The following is a 21,109-nucleotide window of genomic DNA, read 5'->3' as shown; positions in this document are numbered from 1 at the left end:
TTTAACGAATTTTGTTTAACTCATAATTGATATCAAGTATAAATATTTTTTTTTTTAATCTATATATCGGCGAAATTACGACCACGTTGTCCTTTTTTCAATTAATGCTTTAATTTTTTTTTAATTAATGGATGAAAATTTGATACGCTTAAGACAGTTGAAAGTCATTAAAAATTTTTGACAAGTGGGGGGGCACTGTCTGAGAATGGCCTTAATTATAATTTTGTAATCATCCAGTAATTGATAATTAATCATTTAACAATTTTTTCTTTTAATTATTTAAAAAAAAAATAAATACTTTTATTTGTTTATTATTTTAAATAAAATTATATATTTATATAAATTTTAAATATTTTACAAAAATTTATTTTTATCACCAAATTTATAAAACTAATTCAAATTTTTAGTTTTTATTTTTTTTTATTCTAAAAAAAAAACAAAATAAAAAATTGCTGTAAAAAAATAACGAAGACTCCAGAACTTCATTTGAAACTTAAATATTTAAAACCGCAGTTTGTAAAAGTAATTGATGCAGCTCTCAGTAGTATATTTATAATTAAAACCGTAATTGTTATGGTTCAAATGAAACATGAACTATCATCATCAGTACTTTTTTTCGCAATTATTAAAAATCCCAAATTATAATATACTCCTATTTAAAACCCTCATTATTTTACTGACTGCTCAATCACTCGGTCATTCATAACTTCTTTCTTTTTTTTCTGTAATTACTTAAATTGATTTTTTCAATACCAGACTAAATTTAAAAAATAAATGAGACTCCGCACATCTGCGTAATTACTAAAAATTTCAATTCCAAACACCACTTTAATTTTTAAATTTGAATTTAAAAAAAGAACGCAGTTTAAAATTTCAAAATTCAAGGTCTAAATTTATTTTAAAAAATCGTTTTGTAAAATTGAATTTATATGAAAGGTCTTAAAAAAAAATATTTAATAATTTTCTTTAGTTAAAAGTTCTCTTACCATTGCAATGATACTTTTTAACGGAACGCAGTAGCAACAATTACAATGGACGGAATAAAAGTAAAAAAAGGGTTGAAAAGAGTAAAAAAAAAACTGTTGAAGAATAAAAGTGCACTCTTGAAAATTGTTTTGCAGCAGTAAAAAAGAAATGTAAGACAAAGTGGAGGTTCTAATTGAGCGAGAGCATTCTGCAAGTCTCAAGACTGATGAACGTAAAAAAAAATAATAAGAGCTTGGATATTTAGCAAATGTACCAGGATGTAATCGGAGAGAAGTGAAGTCCGTAAAAAAAAGTTTAATTGATCGAATGAAATAAAAAAATTATTAACATCAAATGAAATATTTGTTTATAAGACACAAGTTAAGTTTAAGTAAAGATAAAATATATAAAATGAATGTAACCGAGTAATAATAAGATGGAAAAAGATGAAATAGTTTAAGTTGAAGATGATAAGCGCTTGCGCGAGATGAAGAATTTAACTCGCGGATTGGAGAATCGAAAAGCTCCTAGGCAAACTCTGTAGACTGGGGTTTATCGTCGTTGGGGGATGAAACTACCCCTCGGTTTCCAGTAGCTTGCTTGGATACTTGCAAATATTATATATTACTATACTAAAAGATATAACTTTAGTATGTTCCGACGTCCAGCTAAAAGCTTCAGTTACCTTACGGACATCACCCGATTCACCTCACGATATTTATTTATTTAATACCATGTAGTTGTTTATCATTTAATCAGTTCGTTTCCGGTAACTGCTCGGACATATTGTGCCAAATTGAGTGACTTTTATTAATAATAATAATTATTATTTTTTTATCGGCGTAATTGATGTGCAAGGTGCGTTAAATAAAAATATCCACCCACGATGACAGTGAATTTCAACCCTCTATGGTTTATTGTCTTCATGTTGCCGGGTTTCATCTGTCCTGGTGATGCTAAGCAAGGTGAGATATTTATTTATTTATTTTTCATGCTGATAAAAAATTTTCGGGGGTAAATATTTTAGTAAAAATTGAGTATTTTTTATTTTTTTTTATATTTGAATATTTTTTTGTAGACATTGTAGACAGAAAATGACATTAACATTAACATTGTCTGCTTTGAACTCGAGTATGTTTATAGGAAAATTAATTATTGGAGAATGTGTGGGTGTAAAAGCTGGATAACAGCAAAAGCAGAAGCAAGAACAGGAGCAGCTGATTAAATCATGTCGTTAAATGACGTTAATGTTATGCATAAAGTATTTTATAAACGTTTATTTTTTCCTTCAGGTTTATGTTTTAATAATTTTCTATTTATATGCGGCACATGTAATTGTTTATTTTTTTTTTAAATTTAAAAATAGAGGAAATGAGAAATAATAATTTGAATTGGCGGATTATTTTAATTTAAATTACCCAAGTTAAATTGTAAATTCAAAGGAAATTAACAATATATGGAAAAGCCTCAAGACTCTTATCTGACAAGTTAGTGAAGAGTTAGCAGAACCTCGTGAGCGAAAGGGTCATAGACTCGCTGCAAAGTAAAGACAGGAGATGGAAATTTTTAAAAAATAAAATAATGGAATAAAAAAAGAGACATGAGTTTAGAGCCCACATTGTCGAGAACAAGAGCAACTTGCGCTTAATTGGATTCAAACTTTCTCTTTAGTTATCAGTTTTTTAAATCTTTTTGTTTTTAAAAATCATTTTGTTTTTGGTAAAATTATAATTACATAAATAATATTGTAAATAATTTTATCATTGAAACTGCAAATAATTTGTTTTTTAATTTTTTATAGATGATTCGAATAATTTGGATTGTAAATTAGAAGGATTACATCCTTTTCTCATAATTACATACAAAAATGTAACAATATCAGTAAGTATTCCATAAATAATAATAACATTGCATGTAATTATATATAAATATGATAATTTATAAACAAAGTGACGAAGGAAATAGAGAATAACAAAGTTATCTTCTAACGTATAATACATTCTGATGACATGATACGATATGTCTTTTAGGCAGACAAGATTAGAATTCCACATAGCGAACGTGTCACAGTGAGATGTCGAGAACTAGGGAGGTACAAACTTGTCGGTGATCCTTTTCTCCAATGTCGGAATGGAGAATGGAATAATAAGCCACCTTCTTGTTTACCAACAACTTCCATCTCTAATTACAGCGGTAATTACTCTTCATATTCATTTCATCCATTTACTTTTATTTTTATTCACCTCCGTCACCGTCATTGTTCGTGTCTCGTTATTGCCGACATATATCATTTTTCCCATACACGTCATTTTTTCTTTTCATTTCATTTCTTTTTTTTTTATCAAGTGAAAGTATTTGTGTTTAAGAGCTGCGAGAAAGTATCAGTGAGAGTAACGACTACCCTTGTCTGTTTTAATTCCCAAAAGTATTGCGGCAGGCGGGAAAACGAAAAACGTCTGCACTAATATACAAGGGGAGTTGATACTGCCGGCTTCTATTCGTACATTCACTTTCTAAGCACGTACACTTTCCGCATACCTATTCTTTTTTTTTTTTTTTTACGTCTTCCTTATCATCATATCGCATATATATACTCACAGGATAGGATATGGTAAAATAGACATTTTGGAAATAAAATTTATTTGTTTACATTTTTATAATTTTTTATTTGCAATAAATTTTAAATTTACTTTTTTTTTAACAAAATTACAACTTGTCGGATTCTCCATTCAAAATTTATTTTTTTTTATTAAATATTATGTTTGAAACATCATTTCGAGTAACGTAAAAAATATATTTGAAGTCGTATATAACATAGTTACTAGAAAAAAAGTAAACGAGTGTAGATCGAATTTTATGACCCTGGGGTCGACGATAAATTCAGGCCCAAGTTCTGAACGACTGTATATGCAAGGCAATATGTTTTTCTTCATATTGCACTCATATATATATTTTTAACTTACACATATATACTCTAGAAATAGGGGAGAGACTGTTAGGTCTCGTTGTTGAAAAATACTAATACCATTGTAGACGGGTTCAAATGAGTAAGAGCAAGTAGTCCTGGTGACGTCAAAGGTATTAAGCAGCGCAATTATATGTACACATATTTTTTACTTCAATGACGGATCCTTATAAAAGTTCAGTATATTTACGCTTCGAAAATTCAAAAATTCATTACGTCTCATTTTTTCTAGATCCAACAAAAATTTCATACTTTTTTCGGTGAATTTTTTTTCTCTACATAAATAAATGATAATTTAAAATAATTAATGCCCAAAAATAAATTAAAGCTGACGTATTTTATTTAAAGATTTAAGATTTTATCCGGAGAAAAAGTTGATTCGAAAATTGGCGGTTTGATTTTTTTAAATGAAATTTGAATTTAGCGGGAAGTGAAAAATTTTTTCAACTCTCATTTCCTCCGGATTTATCTTATGGGTAAACATGTTAGTAGCACTGACCGACATAAATTTTTGCGATTCAATTTCTACAACTCAATTATTGACGTATATGATTTTATTTTAAATAAATTGTCTAAAAATATTTTTTAAAATTAAATAAATGACTAAACTCAGTAGAATAACTTGATAAATTCAATTCCCTCTTCCTTCAATTAATCTTTATAAGTTTTGTAAGTGACTTATGAAATAAAAGTTTCTTTTGGATTAACGAATTATCAAAGTTATTTATTTGATTGATTAAAATTAAGTTATTGAATGGAGTCACTGAACAAACAAATAAACGATAAAAAAATATGATTTTTAGTATTCATCAGGTTTTTATATCGTCTCAGTCTACTTTACATTTTACAGAACACAAGCAGATTATATGTATACATATTTTTCATGCTGTTAAAATTTTCAATTTATTTTAACGAGAACTTTTCAATATTCCTCCTACGATTCTTCATAAAAAAAGCACTGAAATAATCATTTTTTTATTCATGAGCAACATTACATGTCAAGGATGAAGTTTTAATAAAAAAAAATGCTGTGACAAAAAAAAAGAAACAAAATAAGAGTAAAAAAAAATTTTTTTTTGCTATGAAAAAGGGTTGCAGGAGAATAGTGAAAAGAATCACGAAATAACTAAACAGCGCACTGAGGGTGCAGAGAAACATCTGGCTGTTATTTAGCCACGAAATTGCATGCGTGAGCTGGAACAAAAAATCTCCTTTTCTTTGTCATAAATAATAAAGAAACCAGTTCAAGATAATTTGAATGTCCACTGAATGCTAGTTACCCAGACATTTTAATTTTAAAATAAAAATATTTTAATCCCGCTGCTGAAATTTAAAAAAAAATCATTTGTGGAAATTAGAGATTTTAATTTTTTCACAGAAAATGCGCCACCAACAATTTTATTCGGATTACCAACAGGATCAGCGGCTATTGAACCTTCTGGAGCGTTAGCTGTCTTCCCCGGAAGTATTTTACATCTCGAGTGTTTATTTGCCAGACATATGGGTAACCCAGAATGGACGTGGACGTCGACATTTCGTCAATACCTCACGGGTAAGTTTTACAGAATTTTATTTATTACTTTTATATTAAAAAATACTAGGATACTTGCAGAGTAAAATAAATAATGCAGCCAGAGTACATTACAGTGTAATTTAAACCCATGGAGAAATAAAAACATTTTTGAAATTATTTATTATTTAGCTTTCATGTACTCAAATAATTTTAAATTGCGAGCTGAAAAAGTTTAGCAACAAGTTTTCTTTAAAATTTTATTTTACATTTAAAATTTAAATCTAACGATCACTAAAAAAATATCACTACATTTTACATGTTTATATATATACAGAAACAAATAATTTATTGGCGCAATAAATATTTTGCACTATGAATTGAAGACAAAAATTTTTAGAGAACTGGATAAAATTTCTTGGCCTCAGAAAACTTTTTTTTTTTTAAATTTATAAAGGAAAAAATTTATTGGAGCAAGTAAAGATTTTTTGTGCCACGGAATTATTTTTTTCTGTGTATGCATTTACTTATTTATTAAAATTTTAAAAATGTCTGAGTAAAACGTTAACGTTTAGCTCACAAAGGATATCAAGTCTTTGATGAGACAGTTTGTCATTAGGTTATTAAGCAGCTTTAGTTCATTCAATAATTCTCTATGAAAGTGTATTGCGTCCATTTGACCAGCTGACATGAGCAATAAATTAGCTTGCGATGCAAGGAGCTTAATTTACTCGATGGCATAGAGTAAAGAAGAAAAATAAATAATGAGAGCTGCTTTGACAAATTTTTGTTCATGTCTCTGCCTATTTATTTTTTAATGATCTACTGCTGTTTGTGCAGGTGATCAGCTTTTTTTTATTATTGACTCATATTCATGTTTTAAAAATACGTACACGTTATTCCATTCTTCAAAGCAACAAATTATGTTTTTATAAAATTTATTTTAATGAAGTTTTTAAAACTTTGAAGTTTGAATTTCATTGGTCTAGAGTAGAAGTTCCATTTGTATCTACGGCTTCATTTTTTGACATTTGATACTTTATTTTAATTAATGAAAACGTATAAAAAAATTGTATTGTAATGTTTTTATAAAAATAACTCTGGAGCCATTAAAAAAATTAATTGTCTTTGCGTATTTTACAAATTATTGTTTTTTTTATTTTTCGAGTGTCCAAAACTGGGCCTAAAGTCACCAAAAACGGTATCTCTACCCTATATGAAGTTTATATTAGTACACTGTAAAAAATTTCGGTGTAAAAACGGACCCAGAAAACTTTACACGGCCGTGTAGTAAATTTTCCATCCGTGTAATTTTAACACGGTGTAATCTACTTTTTTTACACCCTTTCGTGTTACTCGTTGTAATTTTAATTAACGAGCAATAAACGATCATTGAATATTTTTAACTATGTACTTAATTAAAAACTACATTAATTTTATTTAGATTCACAGTTGAAAATTTTTTGTTCTTGTGTAAAAATGCAATGGTTGAATATTTCGTGTCAATTATTTGACACCATCGAGTGTAAATTTAACTAAAGTTTAATGTGTTGTCTGATCTCAACTATTTTTAAACCCGTATTATTGTTTGACACAAGAATAATGTGTTAAATTAACACGAAAAATTAAGTGGACCGTTCGGGACATGTGATTTGTGTTAAATTTAACACAAATTTTTCAACTGTGTTGAAATTTTTTTTCTTAACGCAAAATCATCATGAATTATAAATTTACACGTTTGGCGGTGTAAAAATTTTTAATTCACACCGCCTAGATTTAACACCGACTTTGGTGTAATTTTCACACAAATTTTTACACCGAGACATTTACACTACACCGGGTCCAAAAATTTTTTACCGTGTAATGAACTAATCCTATAAAATGTTTATGCTAGTAATTAATTAATTTAGAGTAGAAGTGCCATTTTTTGACATTTAATACTTTAATTTAATTAATGAAAAAGTATAAAAAAAAATATTTGAATTGTAATAGTGTGATAAAAGTATTTCTGAAGCCATTTTAAAAATTAATTGTCATTGCGTGTTCTACAAATTATTATTATTTGAACTTTTCAAATGTCTAACTGGCCTAAAGCGGCCAAAAATGGTACCTCTGCTCTATACAAAGTTTATAGAAGTAATGACTTAATGTAGGGCAGGTGCCATTTGTGGCTACTACTCCACTTCTCGACATTTAACACCTTATTTTATTTAATAAAAAAGTATAATTATGATAAAAGTATCTTTGAAGACATTCTAAAAAGTAAATTGTCATTGCGTGTTCTACAAATTATTATTATTTGAACTTTTCAAATGTCTAACTGGCCTAAAGCGGCCAAAAATTGTACCTCTACTCTATACAAAGTATAGGAGTAATGAATTAATGGGGCAGGTGCCATTTGTGGCCACTACTCCACTTTTCGACATTTAATACCTTATTTTATTCAATGAAAAAGTATAAAAAAAGATTTGAATTGTACTATTGTGATAAAAGTATCTTTAAAGACATTCTAAAAAGTAAATTGTCATTGCGTGTTTTACAAATGATTATTATTTGAATTTTTTAAGTATCCAAATCGTCGAAAAACGGTAACTCTACCCTGTATTTAAAAAAATTACAGGCTGGGCTATCGCAGCATCTGAAAAAGATTGGAAATACAGATTGTCGATATACTACGTTAAAAATCAAGACTCTGGAGTTTATACATGTTCAACACCAAAAGGTTTGACTAATTCAATTCGCATACACGTTATAGGTAAATTTTATTTATTTAAACTCAATATTCAAACAAGTTACCAAAGTTTTATTTTTTCTCTTTGATTTATTGATTCTTTTTTAGATTTGCATTGCCCTACATTGACAGTCGCTCCACCAACGATCGGAAGAATTCAAGGAACGAGGATGGGACATAAAGCGGAATTCGGATGTCCAGATGGTTACAAACTCGAAGGATCCCGACGTTTAAATTGTCAATATAATGGTCAGTAACATTCTTATATATCAAGTCGACTATCCGTCACAAGCCCGGTCTAGGGGACGTCGGGAAATTTTCGTCTTTGCGTTCTTGTTCTTCTTTTCATTTTTAATTTCCTTATTTTTTCTTTTTCTTCCTTTATAATTTTGACATTTAATGGGCTGTCTATTAGAAACTCAAATAAGTGGTTGTGGGAAAGTTGGGAAATTTAAATACCAGGCAAGTAAACAAAAACAACAACAAACTATCATTAACATACGACGTTTGGTCTTTTATTTATTGAGACTTTATCAAGCAGCTGATAATTGATACTGATAAGAAACGTACACTTAATTTAATTAAACACTTTCTTACTTTTAAATACAAAAGTTTACTGATAAGATTTTAACGTCAATAAATAAAAGACGAAACGTCGCATATTTATGATAATTTGTTTTTTTTTGTTTGCTTATCCGTAATCGTTAACGATAAATTCTTAGGTAAGTAAAACGCGTAGACGTCAAATTAATGGCTAACGAGTATCAATAATCGTTACTGCGCGGCAAATAAAAGTAATTTTTTTTTATTTGTTTTTGCTACTGTATATAACAGAAAATTGATTGAAAATTATAGGAAGATGGTCAAGTGAAGTTCCACGTTGCGATCCGATACTTTGCCCGCAAATTAATATAACGAACCCCAGACTCCAATTATTGGAGTACAATAATACCGTTGGAGGGAGAGCATCTTTTGATTGTATGTGGGGTAATAATCTCATTGGTGAACCGACAATTATTTGCAGAGATGACGGCAGGTGGAGCGCACCCCCACCTCATTGTTTACGTAAGAAATTAATTAAACTAATATTACACCAGTAGTTAATTTAAAACGTAAATGTAATTATTAATTAAAGATAATTGTTTTTTTTTCTTTGTATTTAATTAGAAATAATTTGCCGCCTGCCCCCAATGCCGAAGAATGGAAAAGTTATAGAAGATCGATTAACAAATTCAGGGAAGAAACGTGTTCGTGTAAAGAAAGTAGGATCTCTTTTGAGGTTCGCGTGTCTCCCGAGTCATCAACTGATTGGTGAAGCATCAATTATCTGCATGGAAAACGGAACGTGGTCACACGATCCGCCTCAATGTAACTTTTTACTTAATACCAACTTTAATCAATCTTAAAAGTTTTGCGCTAAAGAAATCTTTAATCAACTCGTAATTAACTAATTCAACTGATGATCTATTCAGATAAATTCATTTTTTATTTATCTTCAGACAGATATATATTTAATAACAAGCTAGCAGCTCATTCGCTACGTGACTGTCTGAGAATATTTCATATTTTTTAAATTCAATTTCTTATTTAATTACAAACTTACTGATCGTGAGATTAAAAAACTAAAATACTTGATTACATAATTTTTTAATTATTCATTTTTCAACTCATGTATTTATTATTTGTTGATGCTGACGTCTGTTTTATTCAGTATTAATTTTAAAAATATTTTTAAATTTAAATATTTTCCCGGGAAAAAAAAAACGTCAGCAATTTAATAGAAAATTTTCTTATTTTTAAATATAAATATAAATTTTAATTGAAAATATTTAATTAAAATTGCAGGCGAAGTAAGATGTCCTTATCCAGGCGATCCACCTCATGGAAAAATAGCTCCATTGAAATTTTGGTACAAACCTGAAGATACTATTCAAGTAACTTGTTCACCTGGATATGTAACACCTCTTGAACCAGTTAAAAGGCCTACATGCCGAGAAAATGGGATGTGGAGTGGACCACCACCACCTTGCCGGTCTTATCGTGATGTATGAAAAGTAAAAATATAAATTTTTTTATCATGACATGACAAGACAAAATTAAATCTCAAGATAAAAGTAAATCACTTTGCCGTTGCGGCATAAATTTATCAAAAAATTTAAACATTTAAATTTAAATATTATAAAAAAAAGAAAATGTTTTACACAAAAAAAAACAAATGATAATAATTAAGCGATTTAAATGTTTTTATTTATATTAATCTTCCCATTAAAAGATTTTTTTTAATGTACGTACCCACAAGTAATCAGTTATTTATTAATAAAAATGTACTTACATTTATTTTGTTTAAATTAAAAAAATTTCCCGCGGAATTTAAAAATGTTTGAATCCGGCTGAATTTAAAAATGTCCCTGATATAAATATAACTGAAGTTGTTTATAAATAATTGATTACTTGTAAACACTTGTAATAACTTTTTTTTAAAGTAGATTAAATATTGTAAAATATATAAAGTTTAATTAAAAAATTTTCTTGTACTTAGATGTTTATCTTTATTTTTATTTTATGTGTTAGACTTTTGTTTCTCTTGTAGCCTAGTCTACAAAGAGACGTAGTTCTGTTCCTTGTATTTACACAGTGAGATTAATTAAAGTCACTTGTCCTCCTGGATCCTCTCTCAAGTTAAAATATATCAAGTCAACCCTCGTCGGCTTTGTGTAAATACAACTACGGCTTGATTTAGCCGCCGCTCCAACTGTTAAAATATCATTTAGTATTGTCGATACAGAGCTAAATATTTTATTACGTTATATTTGTTAGAAGGTAAAACGGTGGGACTTTAATTTACAAGACAAATGTTTATTTTATTGTCAATTATTATTTTTGTTAATTAAATATTTTATCATACATTATTTATTTAACTTACTTGGACAAATTTCATTTTAATTTTAAATATTTTCATTCATAACAAGTGACATTTATCAAGTAGATTTCAATGTGAAGAAAATTATTAAACTATTAATCATCAAGGTAAAAATATTTGTCCGAAAATACGCCAAAAAAAGTTCAATTTGGCCGAAATCCCACCGAAAGAAAGTAGAATTTCATTCAAAAGATCGAAAGTTGGCCGAAAATACGCTGAAACTATAGAATTTTATTCAAAGAGATTTAAATTTGGCTGAAATTTCGCTGAAGCTGTAGAATTTTATTGAAAAAGGTCGAAAGTTGGTCGAAAAAACTAAATTTTCCCAAAATTACGCCGAAACTATAGAACTTTATTCAAAGAGATTTTAATTTCGGTGAAGCTGTAGAATTTTATTAAAAAAGGTCGAAAGTTGGCCGACAAAACTAAATTTAGCCGAAATTACGCCGAAACTACAGAATTTTATTCAAAGAGATTTAAATTTGGCTGAAATTTCGGTGAAGCTGTAGAACTTTATTGAAAAAGGTCGAAAGTTGGCGGAAATTTTATTATTTTTAAATAAATAGGCCGATAAATTGAATCAGCCTATTTTCGGTTTTTTTTTTCGGCCATTTTTCGGCCTAGTGAGTTTTCAATCTACTGTTCACCACCTGGGCCTTTTTTCGGCCGAGAAAAAATTTTACTATTATTTTGGCTTGAAATTTTTTCACCCGGGAAAAATTATAACTTTTAAATATTTAAACGAAAATAACTTAAATTTTTTATTATCATTTCTTTTTTTTTATTTATATCTGTAATTTACTATTCTCTGTACCTCGATGTTCACTCAAAGTGATCAAGAATCGGTCGTCCGTACCAATGGAAACTCTCAATAGTACTTGAAGATAAAATATAAAAGAAATAAATAAAAATAAACTGGAGCGCAAAAGTTAAAAAAAGAAGAGCGAAGTATAAAAAAAAATTTGAATATGATCGAAGAGAAATGTCTCTTCAGGCGACACTCGAAAGAAATCGCACATTTTTTTTCCATTCTATCTTTCATAAGTTACTGACAAAAGAGACAGTAAGAAAATGGAGATTGATGTCGACGTAAAGTTTTACGTAGCTCAAGATAAAATGTTAAAACTTTTTTCTTATTTATTCCCGTTAATGAAAGGAACAAAAGTCCGAACAAAGAACAAACATAATGAAGAATAAAGGTGTTACCTTACGGATTACTGTGTACAAGATTTTCTAATATAAAAGTCTTCATTAAACTATTTCTTCTATTCAAGTATCCGAAGCTAAAGCCTTTTTTCTGCTATAGCTCTATATATTCTTTAGTTATCCGCTGCCATATCTTTTCTTAGCCCTTATATTGGAGTAGTTCACAGTATTGCCCACCGGGGAAACTCCATAAGACCATTACGAGATCTGGAGACTTGATTACTTCCTTTTCTCTATCGCTTCTTTCTTACTTACTTACTTAGTTTTTTTTTTATATAAAAAAAAATTATTTTTTATTTTTATCTTTATTATTTTTCTTATCTCTCAACACTTTTTAAATCAAATCTTCTAAACATCATTTTTACTAAACAACTTTTGGTAAATTTTTATGAAAATTTAAATTTGTTATTGCAGAGGTGGGTAAAGTTATGACTTTGAGATAAATCTCGTATATTAATATATACTCAGATCAATATATATAAACAGATAGTAAAGCAGATGAGTGTTACGTGATATATTTATGTGGATAAAAGGAAATTTAAGGTTTAATGTACATAGTTTATGGGTTATCGCGTTTTATCCCTCTGGTCATAGCGACACTACTCAGCGTAGAATAAAGTAAATATATTTTCCCTATTGCTACACGCGATTTAAATATCCTCGGGTTATTTTATAAAACTTTGTGTGCTTACTTAGATTTTAAATTAAATTTAAATGTTTATTTTATTTAATGGATTTAAGTTTTGAATTTAATTATTAATGTTTTGTATTTTTGAGTTTTAATTAAAACTTTACGTCAAATAATCATTTTTTTTTTTGTTTTATTTGTTAATAAAATTTTTTAATTACTGTTTTCTACAATACAAATATTTAAATTTAAATACACGTATTGTTAAATATAGACAGTAGTAATTAAAAAGCAGGAAAAGAATCTCATTAAATTGAAAGCTTGTATTTATTATTATTATTATTATTATTATTATTTAAATTATAAAACAAAAAAAAGAAGTATAAAAATGAATAAAATCCCCTGCGAATTTATTGAGGTATAAAAAATATTGTAGCGCATAAAAATTCAGTGGTTATGACATTTTGGTATTGGCATTTTAGTTAAATAAAAAATGAAACTGCATAAAATCGATTTTGAAATTAAGTAAAAATAGAGATGAGTAAAAAAATAAATAAAAATTATTAACGAGCATTTGAATAATTAAATAATAGAAGTAGGTCATGACAATAATGACTATGAATTTTTAAAGACCAGCATTGTCTAGACTATGTAAAATTTATATCTACGTCTTTCAGTAGAATCAATAGTAGTTAGGTCAGACGAATTTCCGCGTAACGAGGACAGTAACGAGAATAACGGTATCAAGACCCCAATTAAACTCGCATTTCAATCGAGCCATCCAATCAACCTGCTTCTCATTTTGTTCCTTTTGTATTATACATATATATGTGATTATATGTCTGTATCTATAGATCCATACACATTTTACCCTGTCATTATCCTCAATTCGATGCATCGCCTGGAGGATTCAATGCTACAGAGTTCACATTAAAGAGCGTGTCTGTCTCAATACAACTCGCGATACAAATATCAGATCGATTACTCTGCCTACTCTTATACTTTTGTTCTTATCCTTCATTGTATCAATCTCTTTTCAAAGACGTGAATGTTTTATCTCTGCTGTACAAATAAAAGAATGTCGATATTTCATTGGACTTTTTTTTTTATTATAATTACTGGGCATTATTTATTAATTATTTAATTAATTTTTTTGATACTTTTAAGGATATTATTTATAAAATAAAAAATGAATAAAAAAATTTTGAGTGTACGTGGGTATAAAATTCACGGAATAAAAGACAGCAGATGGACTATCAAAGATAAAATTTATCAGTATAAAGGAGCGATAAAATTGTATGGTAAATATTAATTAACCTAAATAAATATATAAATTTTTTATTTAAAGATATTCTCATACAATCCCCCCCCTCCCCCACTTTTTAGAAACATTCAATCAACGAACTGTCATAATCGTATTGAAATTTTATCCATTAATTTAAAAAAAAGTTCAAGTATTAATTGAAAAAATTGCTCAGTTATAAATTTTCACGTCAATAATTCGAATTTTTAAATTTTGTAGGCTAAAATTTATTTACAAAATTTCGTTCAACTCAAAATTTGTAACAACTATAAGTAATTTTTTTTAAATTCTATATCTCGGAGAAATTTTAACTTCGTTGTCTTTTTTTCAATTAATGTTTTAACTTTTTTGTTAATTAATTAATAAAATTTCAATATGATTATGACAGTTGAGTCTTTAAATATTTTTTAGAAAGTGGGGGGGGCTGTATGGGAATACCCTTAAAATAACATAACGTTTTAAAATTGTAGGAAAACAAAAAAAAATAAAAGCTATTGAAGCAGCGAGGCAGCGTAAAAAATTATCGAAAGAAATAAAAATTTTGCGGGATGAAATTAGAGAGTACAGAGAAATCCTCAAAGAAGTGGAAAGTGGTGATCGAAGACGCATGCACCAGGTGTTGCAGAATGACAAAAATCTACAGTTGGCTTATCAAGACCGGGACCCAATCGTAGGAAATATTTCGTACGCTTTCGATGTCTATAATTTATAGCTATCGGTAGTTTAAGTTTTTATTTTTTTTTAAATTTTGAATTCAGGTTGTCTACCGCGCGATTAATCAGGACTTTAGTTTACGACGTAAACAGTTGGATGAGTTGCTATACTTTAAGAAAATTAAAATGAAAGAATTTTTTGATCTTAAGGTACTGATAAATAATTTATTATTCATTTAATTATTAATAATTAATACGAATTCATTAATTAAGAATTTATAGAAATGTAGTATATTTATATTTAAATTAAATTGCAATCATAATTTGTTAGGGGTGTGTAAAAATAAAGTATAAATAATTAACAAATAAATTATCCGGAGGAATTTTCAATTGAGATAATTTTTATAAAATTTAAAATTATAAAATCTATAGATTTAAATATATTCAGACAAGGTCTTAGATAAACTCGTACTGTAAATGTATCGATTATGAGCAAGCAATACTGTCGTAAATTAAAATTATTAAATACGGTAAATAAATACTCAGCTATTTTGGCGGGACTTTTGATGATTTAAAATTCGCGAGTAAAATTTTATCATCACGAAAATTGAACTTTTAATACAAATCATAAGTTTTGTAATTTTTAATGTTCATTAAACAGCATATAACTAAAAAAATATATCAGTCTTTCAAAAACCTATTGATCAAGTCGCTGATATTTTTGTTCAACAAAAAATGAATGAATGATCTAAACCCGTTAAATTAAAAATAATATAATTGGATATTAGTTAGAATGGACATTTCTAATGAATGAATATGAAGAGCAAAACCGTCTAAGAGAACCAGATCGTCATCAACAAAAATTAGCGGCGCTCTATCAAAAGTATGTCGCTAATAGAAATTATGCTGAATCAATTCGTACGACTTATTTAGCGATGGTTAAAATATTAAAAAAGGTTTGATTGAAAAAAAAAAAAATATATATATATTATTTAAATGAATTTAAAAATAAATTGGTAAAATTTAATGAACTAGGATACAGTTTATTTCAATGCAATAATAGAAGCTTTAAAAGAAGATAAAATGGAACAATGCAAAGTACTACTTCGTGGAATATTTATGGGTCAGTTAGCAGCTGAAGAGTTGGATGATACTCGAGAGAAATATAAGAGAATGGCTCGTGATGTTTGGAAAAATATGAAGGAGAGAGAGCGAACATTAAATATTGTACGCAGTCGGGTTGATAATCTCCGGTCTGATATACGAGAACTTGTACAAGTGGAGGTTTCTCTATTAAATTATTGGAAAATTTTTTTTTATTCTCTTTTCATTTCATATTAATTTTATATTAATAATTTAAATAAATATGATAGAGTAATCCAGAATTAATGGCGATGGCTAGAAAATTGCGAGATGATGATGATGGATTGGAAGAAAATATTAAAATTTTGGAAGAAACTTTTGCTAAAGTTAAAGAAATTTTGATGGCGAGGTCTTATGATGAATTATTTGACAGGTAATTTAATCAATGAGATATAATGAAATATTTATGTGAAGTAAAAGTAATTGATTGATTTTATTTATTTTTCATAGATTTGAAGAACAGGCGAGACAAAAAAAACGTTTACTTAAAAAGTTGGAAAATAATCTCGAAGAACGTGAATTATTATTGAATAAAAAAAACTGCGCGACATTAATTCTCGCTGATTTAAATAATTCACTGATATCAGCTAGTGGAGAATATGACAAGTAAGTTATAGAATAAAATATCTAACAGTTACGAGCTCGGAGATTAATTAATTAAAGTTGTAATGTAAAGTCGTAAAAAAGTTGTAAGAAAAAATTTATAAGACCGCTGAATTACTTTTAATTATTAAAAATAATAAATTAATGTCTGTATTAAATTAGATATAAATCTGATAAAAAGGAAATGTTGGAAGAAATAAAAATGTCAAAAAAGCGAGAAGAAGATTTTATAAAACTAGAAAAATCACGCAGTGAATTATTGATAAATATTAAATGTGGGTTACAAAATATACTTGCAATGATGATTTTTATAAGACCTGGTCTAGGCGGCAAGAAATCACCTCGTGAAAAAAAACGCGACAAACGTAAACCTTCAGATTTAAGTGACGGTAAAAGTAGTTCGAGAAAACCCAAAAGTCAATTTATCGATAACGCTGACTATCAATTGGAAAAATTTGATTCCGATGGTAAATTATAAATTTATTTAAAATTTTTATTCTACTGAAAATTAATATTTTATATAACTTAATCTTGGGAATTTGGACAATAAGTAAAGATGTTATATTATAAAATTTGTAACCTTTCGCTGATCTATTTCAGCTTCATCAGGCGAATCTTATGGTTAACGAGGACGACGAGGATGTCAATCATAAGATTCGCCTGATGAAGCTGAAATAGATCAGCGAAAGGTTGAAAATTTTATAATATAACATCTTTACTTGTCCAAATTCCCAAGATTAAGTTATTTGAAATATTTTGATCATGGACGAGAACTTAAATATTAATATTTTATTTTAAAGTTTTAACGCTGCTTAATCAAGTGACTAAGAAAGCTAACATACTTTTTGGACTGTCAAATTTCGAAATGACCCCAGAAGATGAAGAAAAGGCGAAAAATTTATACCAAAGTTACGTCGCTGAGAAAAGGTCGAAAATTTACCACAATAATCACGCGGCGGAACGAAAAGTAATGACAGTTGAGCACGTATGTGTGGACTCGTCAGTTATGTCAAGAGCTGACATCAAAAACCAAAGTAAAAATATTGTTGAAATGTATTCAAGAACTGACTAATTATTTGGAAAAAAATATACACTGCAATAATTCATTAAATTTTTTTATTCAATATAATAATGTACTTACGGATAACTTATTCAATATCATTAATTCTACCCTGTTTTAATTGTTCCTTCACTAATTCCGTCTTCAACCAAGACGGCATATCTCTATCAAAGGCATAAGCTCGTGGGTATTTCAGTGGTCGTTCTGGACCTTTGAATGGATGTGTTTTTTTTAACTTCTTCAGTAAGAAATCTTTGTTTATGTCTTTAGGATCACGGTAACGGTCCAGATATAAATTAAATGCCTGTTTCAAGGGGAACCATTCTTGAGGACGAATGTACGGTGGTGGAAAATCGTATTCGAATTTTGGAGATTTCATTTCTGTAATTTATTTTAAATATTTAGATAAGTTTTGTTTATAATCTAGAGAATTGTTATTATTTTTTACTGGCACATCCAATGCGTTTTAAAAATTTGTTATTTTATTGGTAAAAAAAAATTTTTTATATGAAATTTTGAATTAAAAAATATTTACAAAATGATAATAAAGTGTAGTGTAAAAAATGGAAAGAGAACAAAATGTTTCTAAAATTTTAAGTAATTAAAACTATAAATATATGAGTATCAATATTAGGGTGGGTTGAAAAAAAACTTTTTTTTGTTTTTCTTAGCATGGGGGTAGAATTTGTACCTTATAAAAAAAAAAAATTTTCAAGAAAAAAAAAAATTTTTTATTCAACATTTTGAGGTGGCCCACTCGTTTTTTAAATAAATAATTGATTAAACGGGGTAGTTCCAACGAAAAAAATTTTTTCTTGTCCAAAATCGTGGAAAATATCTAATAATTGTCGAATGTGATTTTTTTTTACTTCACTTTCATTTTAATTCAAAAGAAAATGCTTTTCATTTTTGGATTTTTTACTTAAATTACAAAAATAATAAGAAAAAAATTTTTTCAACTTCTGACTTACAATTAGCTTTCAAGGAGACACCCTACAGATTCTAGAACACCATGTAATTTTTTTCGTTGGGTTTTTTTTATTATAAGGTACAAATTCTACCCCCATGCTAAGAAAAACAAAAAAAGTTTTTTTTCAACCCACCCTAATCAATATAACATTTTAATTTTTGTTAGAATATTGGCCTGAAGATGCTAATGCGAGTAATCAGCAAATTATTGCCAATAAAATAAAAATTTTTGAAAAGGATCGGATGGGTCAATATGTATTACACAATAAATAGTTTATATTTCTTAACAGATATATGAACCTATTTTGAAACTTCTTATTAAAAAATTATTATCATTATTAAATAACTTACGTAGCGTATTGTGATAAAAATCTTTCAAACTTTGATCCCATTCAGCTTGAAAAAATGCAATGCTCGCTGGAGTTATAATGTCTTGGTATTTACGATAAAAATCCAATGTTTTCCAGTTACGTTTCTCCAACGCTAAACTATTAAATAAAATTAAAAATACCCGCCAAAATTCAAATTATGAAAGTAACCAAAAATAGCTTACCAAGGCTGTTCTTTTTTGTATTCAGCAAAATCAATTTTTTTATCTTGTTTATAAAGTACAAAAATATATCTACACAATCCCATTCCCATTGGAGGAATAGGTCTCATGTAATCAATCAAAAGATCGCCTTTATCAATATCGTTACCGGGTATATTTCCACTGTAATTAAATTTATTTGTCAACAAACAATAGACAATTATTTCTGATATTCAATTAATCAATTAATCAAAACTTACATGAACCAATGGCAGTACTCAAGTTCTCTGCTAGTAAAATTAGCGTCAGGAGTAGTGAGTAGTAAAGTCCAAAGGGAATCAGGTGCAGCTTCGTAGTTTATTTTTGGCGGTTGTTGAGTTTCTGAAGACTTAATTAAATTGCCTCGATGAACTACCGGAATTATTTCACTACTATTGTACTCGTATTTAATTTCCATCGGTAATACTGGATAAAAATATGCGTCTCCAAATAAATCATCATAGACACCGTAATGATCAGAAATTGTTTTTATCTGCTGAGGTGCTGATGTTGACCACCAATCTTTTTTGACACCCTCTAGATCGAGTAACACTAGACAAATAAATTAAATTATTAAAACAAAATGATCCTGAAGTTAGCAGACAATTAGTAATTTTCGGAATTTTTTTTTCACCGAATCAATTACAAAAAAAAAAAAACTAAAAATATGCACATGTAGAAAATTTAAAAAACTACAGGTGCAATTTTTTCAAATATTTTTTTTTAGGCTTATCGTCTAAAAAAACATCAAAAAATTATTAGACGTCTGCTAACTTCAGTATCATAAAATAAAATTTATTTTGAACAGTTTAATTATTAATTATTGATAATTGTGTTATTTAATTAATAACTCACACTCTTTTCTTCGTGCTTTCCTCTCCATTTCTGGATTTTTTCTCACTTGTTTGACGTACTCCATATAACCAGTACTAAGTGCCGACCTTGATAATTTTGAGGGTTGAAACCCAATGTCGACTTTGAAGTCAATTTCTGGATCTTTACGATTCATTTCTAAAAAAAATTTAAGTTATTTATTAAATTTATTTAAATTAAATACTGATAGGTTATAATAATGAGAGGTTACGATAAAAAAACGTTACCTTCTAATCGTTGTTGAAGATTTTTAGCAATACCAGGTCGTTTTCCACGCATTTTATGGCCATGACGTAATTGTTGGTAATTTATAACAATTAAATCACTTTTTAAATAATTAAAGAGTCTACTAGTCATTTTAAAAAAAAAACAATTTGATTTTCACCGAAAGACTAGACGGCGATTCAAGAATCGACTTATTAGTATCGATTATGAAGAATTCAATTATGTTAATCGATCCTTTTCCTCAAACGATTCGAGGAATTTTTAACCTGGTGATAAACGCGCATGCGCTCACAACCCCGCCAATGGAATTTGAATTTAAACCGCGGGAAATATTCAAATTTCAGTGAATCTGTCAGATTATTTATCAGTTTGGAAATGTGCGTGACTGATTAATATAATAAATTAATTTAATTATCATTAAATTAAAAAATTTTATTAACTCCATCTCTAGCGAAATATAACAATGGCGCGAAAATATTCAAAATAAAAAACTAAAAAACTAAATTTTTATAGGTAAATATTTTCTGTGTTTATATTTTTAAAAAAATAATATTTACATTTTTTTGTGCCGAAGTAGCAATAACCTGCGTCAAAAGACCGCGATAACGATAAATAAAAAAGTAAATAAATAACATTTAATGCATTTCTGCGAACTAGTAAACCGATATCGTATATTATAATGATAATAATAATAGCAATAATAATAATATGATACCAATGATTAATCCCAAACAAGAAAAACCTGTTACGTAGATTTCTTTGAATTCAGTATAAGGAAAAAAGTTG

The 21,109-nt window shown here is 28.0% G+C and overlaps 3 protein-coding genes across 4 annotated transcripts; 2 read left to right on the top strand and 1 right to left on the bottom strand.

Annotated features, from left to right (window-relative positions):
• The first annotated feature begins 1,505 nt into the window (after nucleotides 1-1,505).
• Nucleotides 1,506-10,912, top strand: LOC130674027 (locomotion-related protein Hikaru genki). Its single transcript, XM_057479291.1, has 9 exons — nucleotides 1,506-1,931; nucleotides 2,768-2,847; nucleotides 2,997-3,159; nucleotides 5,310-5,483; nucleotides 8,062-8,196; nucleotides 8,281-8,421; nucleotides 9,028-9,237; nucleotides 9,340-9,540; nucleotides 10,018-10,912. The coding sequence occupies exons 1-9, from the start codon at nucleotides 1,853-1,855 to the stop codon at nucleotides 10,221-10,223; spliced, it is 1,389 nt and encodes a 462-aa protein (XP_057335274.1). The 5' UTR covers nucleotides 1,506-1,852; the 3' UTR covers nucleotides 10,224-10,912.
• LOC130674032 (39S ribosomal protein L38, mitochondrial) lies at nucleotides 10,065-20,514 on the bottom strand. Its single transcript, XM_057479299.1, has 7 exons — nucleotides 20,326-20,514; nucleotides 20,081-20,236; nucleotides 19,447-19,777; nucleotides 19,211-19,369; nucleotides 19,009-19,145; nucleotides 17,770-18,069; nucleotides 10,065-10,206 (listed from the first exon to the last, which is right to left on the bottom strand). Exons 1-6 carry the CDS (start codon nucleotides 20,453-20,455, stop codon nucleotides 17,777-17,779), a joined length of 1,206 nt encoding a protein of 401 aa, XP_057335282.1. The 5' UTR covers nucleotides 20,456-20,514; the 3' UTR covers nucleotides 10,065-10,206; nucleotides 17,770-17,776.
• Nucleotides 13,332-17,771, top strand: LOC130674025 (probable DNA double-strand break repair Rad50 ATPase). Of its 2 annotated transcripts, XM_057479288.1 has the most exons (9): nucleotides 13,332-14,227; nucleotides 14,700-14,899; nucleotides 14,988-15,092; nucleotides 15,671-15,838; nucleotides 15,918-16,166; nucleotides 16,256-16,398; nucleotides 16,476-16,631; nucleotides 16,791-17,095; nucleotides 17,429-17,771. In XM_057479288.1, the coding sequence occupies exons 1-9, from the start codon at nucleotides 14,116-14,118 to the stop codon at nucleotides 17,698-17,700; spliced, it is 1,710 nt and encodes a 569-aa protein (XP_057335271.1). In that variant the 5' UTR covers nucleotides 13,332-14,115; the 3' UTR covers nucleotides 17,701-17,771. The 2 variants fall into 2 exon arrangements, with proteins under 2 accessions (XP_057335271.1, XP_057335272.1); XM_057479289.1 differs by lacking the exon at nucleotides 13,332-14,227 and having other exon boundaries at nucleotides 14,760-14,913.
• Nucleotides 20,515-21,109: the final 595 nt, after the last annotated feature.

This window comes from Microplitis mediator, chromosome 8 (genome assembly GCF_029852145.1).
Source record: "Microplitis mediator isolate UGA2020A chromosome 8, iyMicMedi2.1, whole genome shotgun sequence".
NCBI classification, from domain to species: Eukaryota; Metazoa; Arthropoda; class Insecta; order Hymenoptera; family Braconidae; genus Microplitis; species Microplitis mediator.
The sequence above is the reverse complement of the archived record's forward strand: the minus strand, read 5'-3'. Positions and strand labels throughout refer to the sequence as shown.